Source organism: Mesoplodon densirostris, chromosome X (assembly GCF_025265405.1).
Source record: "Mesoplodon densirostris isolate mMesDen1 chromosome X, mMesDen1 primary haplotype, whole genome shotgun sequence".
In the NCBI taxonomy this organism is placed as follows: domain Eukaryota; kingdom Metazoa; phylum Chordata; class Mammalia; order Artiodactyla; family Ziphiidae; genus Mesoplodon; species Mesoplodon densirostris.
In genome coordinates, this window is record NC_082681.1 from 74,330,579 (window position 1) to 74,336,377 (window position 5,799).

Genomic DNA, 5,799 nt, shown 5'->3' on the forward strand with positions numbered 1-5,799 from the left:
GTTCTTCATCTCAAAAAGTCTGCCTCATAGGATATATTTAACTCTCTTACCTTTTAAAAAAATGTATTTTTATAAAATGAAAACTTTAACAGATGTTTTAAATATTTTTAAAAACTGGCCAAAGAGAATTCATGGAGAAACCTATTTGCTTTGTGCACAATCGTTGCTGCTGACTGTGCATTTCTAGTGCAGCTCTTGCCTAGGGGACAACTGATCAATTAAGTTTAATTTTTGTCTCCTCCTGTGTCCACTGAGAAAAACAAGTCTCATTCACCCTCCTCTCCTCTGGTAAATCTTTTCTTGCATGATCATGCTGTGGTTAGACTATTTACTGTATGCACTATGAACATTGCAGCTTTCTCTAGCTAGTTTTAGCAAACAAAGTCAGTATGTCTATGGGGACATGCACAAATCTATACATTTGTAAAGATAACTGAAAACATGCACTCTTAAAAGTCATTAGATGAGAAGGAATATCCCCCCATCCATATAAAATCAATTGGTCTATTTTTGGAGTCTGACAAAATCCCATTTAGAAATATGTTCATTTTGTATTAATGTATAAATGTGTGCTATTGTCCACAGCATTATAAAAGGAAAGCCACTCTACCAGGCTTTATATTTATTAATTTATGCTATATTTTAGGTAACAACTTGGTTACAAGAGAGAAGCAGGTACTGAGTAGTTTGTCTCCTGCTCCTTTAATGTGAACTGGCTGTGTTCACTAGTGTGACAGGTTCAGGCTGCTGCTGTTATCCCCATAGAGTATTTATCAAATCTTTTGAGAGATACATCAAATGAAATCAGAAAGCTAGAGTCACCCAAATGGCAAGAGTCAATTCTTATGTAAGGACTTCTAATCCAAAACCGTGTACAACTTTACAGGTTTGAGAGAACTTCACTACAGGAAATAGTGAGAAGCATTAAGAAATAGGCATAAATCATTTTATATAAGACATGACAAAGAGATTATGTACCTAAACAAAATCAAGTGTCAAATAATTTTCAATACCTTTTAAAAGTCAATCACAGGCATATAGTCAGAAGAACCAAAAGAAATTTATTTACAAAATTTCTTACTTGACTGGTGGTGAGAAGCAAGAAACCATCAACTAAGACCCCACTAACAGTGTTAAAGCCAGTTCATACAAGAGAACAACCACTGCAGCTCCTGATGATTAGGCCAGAAAGATGTCCTTCTGCATGTCCTTCCAGTGAACAAGGAGATACATTTGACCATAGGGGCCTGTGCAAGTAGCATCATGGTACTTGTAGGCTCAGATGAATCACAGCTTCTAGAGTGCTGTTCCCTGTCTACCTTACATAGCTGTTTCACCACTTTTGTTGATTTCTTTGTAGGCTTCTTTCTCTTTTTCTCCTCCTTTGTTGATTTTCTCCTTTTCTCCTTCTCTGTTGGCTCCTTTCTCTTCTCCTCCACTGTTGGCTCCTCTGTCTCCTCTATTGTTGGCTCCTTTCTCTTCTTCTTTGTCCTGAACACTAGTGTAAACTGCTTTGTTATAACCTTCCCGGTTCCGAGCAATTTCAATGGCAAAAAATTGTATCCTGGGTGCTGAAAGGTGAATAGAATTGATTATTTGTCCTAGTCACAGTTACTTCTCTAAACCTACTGGAAATCTATTGACAAAGCTGAACTAACATGCAAAGCATTCAAGTATAGTCATAAAATTCAGAGATGTGAATTCTAATCCTATACTAAATGATGCTGAAAATACTTATCTTACCTCACAGTTACTCAAGACACAGTAATATGATCTTTACAGATATAACAAATAAAATGATTCCCAAACTAACTATTCATGTCATTGATTCATCAGTAAAACCAGATCCCTCACTCTCCTTATACAGAAACAATCCCAGAGGCAAGAAACTCACCAAAGATGGTGTTTTCCTCAGTGTAGCCCTGAGAACAGTTCAGTCGCAGCAAAGTACCATAGTTGAAGTCTTCTACAATCCCATAAAACTTCAAACAGAATGGTCTCCACTTCTGTAAAGGCAAAAAAGGTATCTTAGCTAAAAAATGCAGGAGGCTGGTGAAGTCAGGCCAGGAGAGGGGCTTCCGTTTCCCCAGTAAGGAAAGTAACCACAGTGAAAGAGACTAGAATTGAGCTGATTGCTAGTTTAACTAGCAATGAGTTTCTGCGTTATCTTTGGTATCTTTAGGCTGGTATTTCCCAACATGAACAATATTTTAATCTGATAAAATACTTAAATCCTTGACTAGAGAATTAAATTTTAATTTCTTAAGTATATTCTCCGTTTTAAGTTATTGGCTAGTTCAGCCCAAAATGGTTATTCATCCCCACTGAAGCACAAATGAGACAAAGAAGGTAGGAATTTGGCCCAAAGTCACAAAGTTAAATTTTAAGAAAGAAGTCCATCCAATAGAGGCAATTTTCCAAAGATCAGTAACAGCTTGCTTAGAATTAAAAGTTCACATTCCTCATAAGCCAAGAGTCTACCCTCAAGGAAAAAACTTTCCTAACTATAAGAGTTTTAGTGCTCTGTAAAAGTATAATGTAATCAAGCAAGCAGCGCAAAACACAAGTTTTCCAATTATCCACAGCCTGTGATAATATGATCTTAAATCCAGAGAATCCAAACACCTCTCCGTACTCTATTTGCCAACCCTCTATCTAAGCCTTCTGGCTAAAGTACTCACATAAATAAATTTATATTCCTTCTCCCTTGAAAGAGCTAGGTGGGTAAGGATGAAAGGTCCAAATCAAAGGGGGAAAAAAAAATAGATTCAATGAAAATGAAAAATCCATAAACCAGAAAAACATTCATTTAGTAACAAGTTAGTTAATTACAACTACATAAAAGCCCTGTTGCTTTAGGTATTTGCCTTAAAACAAACCCCCCAAAAGTTTAAATGTCTAAAAATGTATTCACAGCCAATAATCGTTGGTCAGATGCTAGGCAATATTTAAAAGAGAGAATTCTTACCTCTTTAGCTGCTTCTGATTTGAGCTCTTCTGGGTCCAATACATCTATCCTGAGCTTCTTAAAATTTTCCCGAAACTCAGAATAGATTTGGTCATCCACTTTGGTGAGTTTCAGGAACTGTGGGTCAACTGATGAAATCAGCTGCCAGACAGTAAGAAAACATAAAGATGCTAGTCTCTAATTTACTATATTTCTGTCCCCTCTTCCCCAGAAAATCCTCATGGTTCTCAGGGCAGAAGAGTACATTAGAAAATATAGACAGCCTAGATCCCAGATGAAATCATGACATAATTTTAAAGGGCCATAATATACTACAGTCCCTTCCACCAATTCAAACCCCTTTGGCCCTATTAATGTCTGGCTATTACCCTCTGTGGATTATTCATTCAGTCAACAAGCATTTATTTAGTGCCTACTATGGGCCAGGCATCCTTTTGCGGGTTAGCAACACAACACTGGGCAGAGAAGCACAACTCCTCACTGTCAAAGCAAAATTGACTTCCATGCCCCAGTTCTCCTTAGAGTAATAAAAATTATCTCCAAAACACAACTGTTTAACTTGCTGAGAATGGTGATTAGCAGAGCACAATATGCTGAAATTACATGTTTAATTCTGCTTAACAATGAAGACAGTCAACTCACTTTGTAGTAGACTTCAGCATGCTGCATTGCTCTCATGGCCCAAGCCATCTCAATATCAGGCTGCAAAGGAGTGAAGAATGTCAGGTCAGAAATCACCCAATCTTGCTACTAGAGAACAAATTAAGGAAGTCTGTGGATGTCTAGTTAATGCTCAAGAGGGCTACCAAGCTTGGTGTTCCTGTCAAAGGTTAAAAACTGGACTAAGGTTGAATTCTCTTGGAACTTGTTGCCTCCTCCTCTGTAAAATGGGATAATCTTAGGCTTAAAGGGAGGCTGTATGTGAAGCTCTGGGCAATTGGTATAGTGATTGCTGACTAATATTTCTGTACTTGGGAGGGATTTATCCATAGCTTTCTTGCCTCCTGATCGAGTGTTTGTTGTAGCTGTCTTCATCTGTGATTGTAGATCTACAGAGTTGGGAGAGAAACACTACAGGAAGAGGCAAACGAAGAGATAAGGGGCCCTTTTAGGTGGAAACACCTTTTTTTGTCTTGTTGATGCTGGTACCTGGCATACAAGTGACCAATAAAAGATTCTGGATGTTAAAAAAAACCGGACTAATAAGTTTGGACAATATAATAATTCTTTTGTCTTTATGACAACCAAAGGAAGCTACCTACACAGTCTAATAAACAAAATGAGCCACTGGCTGTCTTTTCCCAGCAGCTAGTGAAAGTGTAGAAGACTACATAAAGCAGTAGATAAATCACTTTCTCAGGACTGAGTTAAATTACTGTAAAACTGAAATACCCATGTACACCACTGAGTTGTTGAGAGGACAGAGTAAGATAACAGAAGTAATATTACTCTTCATTTTTAAGAATGTACAATGTCATAATCATCATGTGTGTTCATCAGATAGCCAATTTCCTATACTACAACACTTAGAAATGAATCAATATCGTAAAGCAGGCTAGGTTATAATAAGCCTTACCAAGTACCTGTTCCACTGGAATCTCCCACTCCAACTAGATGGATCTATTTCACTGACCCCAGAAGAAAATTTCCATTTTTACCTCCATGCCTTAGATCATGCCCTTTTCCTGACTGCCAATCCATATCTTTTGTTCACTTACACTTTGAGGATCCAGTTCCACATCCACTTCCTCAGCAAAGTCTTCCTTTACTGTCTGGGTCCTTAGGGGTTTCTTCTTTGGCTAAACTCCTTTGGATCTTATGCCCTGATTCACTAATCTACCATACATCACATTATTATTTGAGTGTTATTACTATTTTCATGTCCGTGTGTCTTATAACTCAAAATACATCATGTGCTTTCTCCTCAAGGATCTAAACCAGATACACCATAAGCCAGTGCAACTTTACTGCACAATGGAGTCACCCGGAGACCTTTAAAAATACTGATTCCTGACTCTAACCACCCAGATACTGTGATTTAGTTGGGATGGATTGCGACCTGAACTTCGAGATATTTAAAAGCTTCCCAGGTAACTCTAAAGTACAGCACAGTTTGGGAACTACTCCCATTGACGTTAGTCCTCCGTTTGCGGACCAAAAGGATTAGAATTAATTGAAAAGAGCATTTTCTGGCAGACGTGGCGAGAGTCTACGGAAGCCATCTGGGTAGGAGGGTTACAATTTCGTGGCGGGCCCTGCAGACATCCCAGGATAGCTGCGTGCGTGGAAACTGTGGGTGAGTCATACTCACATCGTTGCCGTACGACTCGGCTGGGAGAGAAACATCGTGCGCCAGAGACGACAGTTCCCCGGAAACCTGGGAAAGGAAAAAGAGATAGGGAAGGAGAGTTCGAGTTTCGACCCAGCTCGGCTTCCCCACTCACCCGACCCCAGAGCAGCGTCTCACCACCTCATCATTTCCACTGGTCGCCTCCATGTTGCAGCCCACAAGGCGTCGCTCCGGTTCCCCGGAAATGACGTTTTGCGCGCTCCTTCCGCAGTTCCCAGTTCATCGAAAAGGGACGACCGGCAAGAGTGGCTTTCATCCGACTGCGGTTGCGCATGCGTGCACTCTCACTCGCCTGGAGGCAGTACTTCCTTGCCCCTCCTCATACGCCTTGCGCAAAGGTGTGGCTTTGTTGTATACTCTGGGCTGCTTGCTTGACGGTCAGGAGGTGGTTGAACAGTCAGTAGTATCTGCGATGAACATGGGAAAAGACTGAGTTAAAATAATGCAACTTTCCCATCCCCACTGCACTGAGGGCCCTGCA

At 39.8% G+C, this 5,799-nt stretch overlaps 1 protein-coding gene across 3 annotated transcripts; it reads right to left on the reverse strand.

The window, feature by feature from the left end:
* Positions 1-1,041: 1,041 nt before the first annotated feature.
* On the reverse strand, positions 1,042-5,566 carry PBDC1 (polysaccharide biosynthesis domain containing 1). Of its 3 annotated transcripts, none has more exons than XM_060086889.1 (6): positions 5,436-5,561; positions 5,280-5,345; positions 3,611-3,670; positions 2,969-3,109; positions 1,895-2,006; positions 1,232-1,571 (listed from the first exon to the last, which is right to left on the reverse strand). In XM_060086889.1, the coding sequence occupies exons 1-6, from the start codon at positions 5,463-5,465 to the stop codon at positions 1,321-1,323; spliced, it is 660 nt and encodes a 219-aa protein (XP_059942872.1). In that variant the 5' UTR covers positions 5,466-5,561; the 3' UTR covers positions 1,232-1,320. The 3 variants fall into 3 exon arrangements, with proteins under 3 accessions (XP_059942874.1, XP_059942872.1, XP_059942873.1); XM_060086890.1 differs by having other exon boundaries at positions 5,439-5,559; XM_060086891.1 differs by lacking the exon at positions 1,895-2,006 and having other exon boundaries at positions 1,042-1,571; positions 5,436-5,566.
* Between the last annotated feature and the right edge of the window lie 233 nt (positions 5,567-5,799).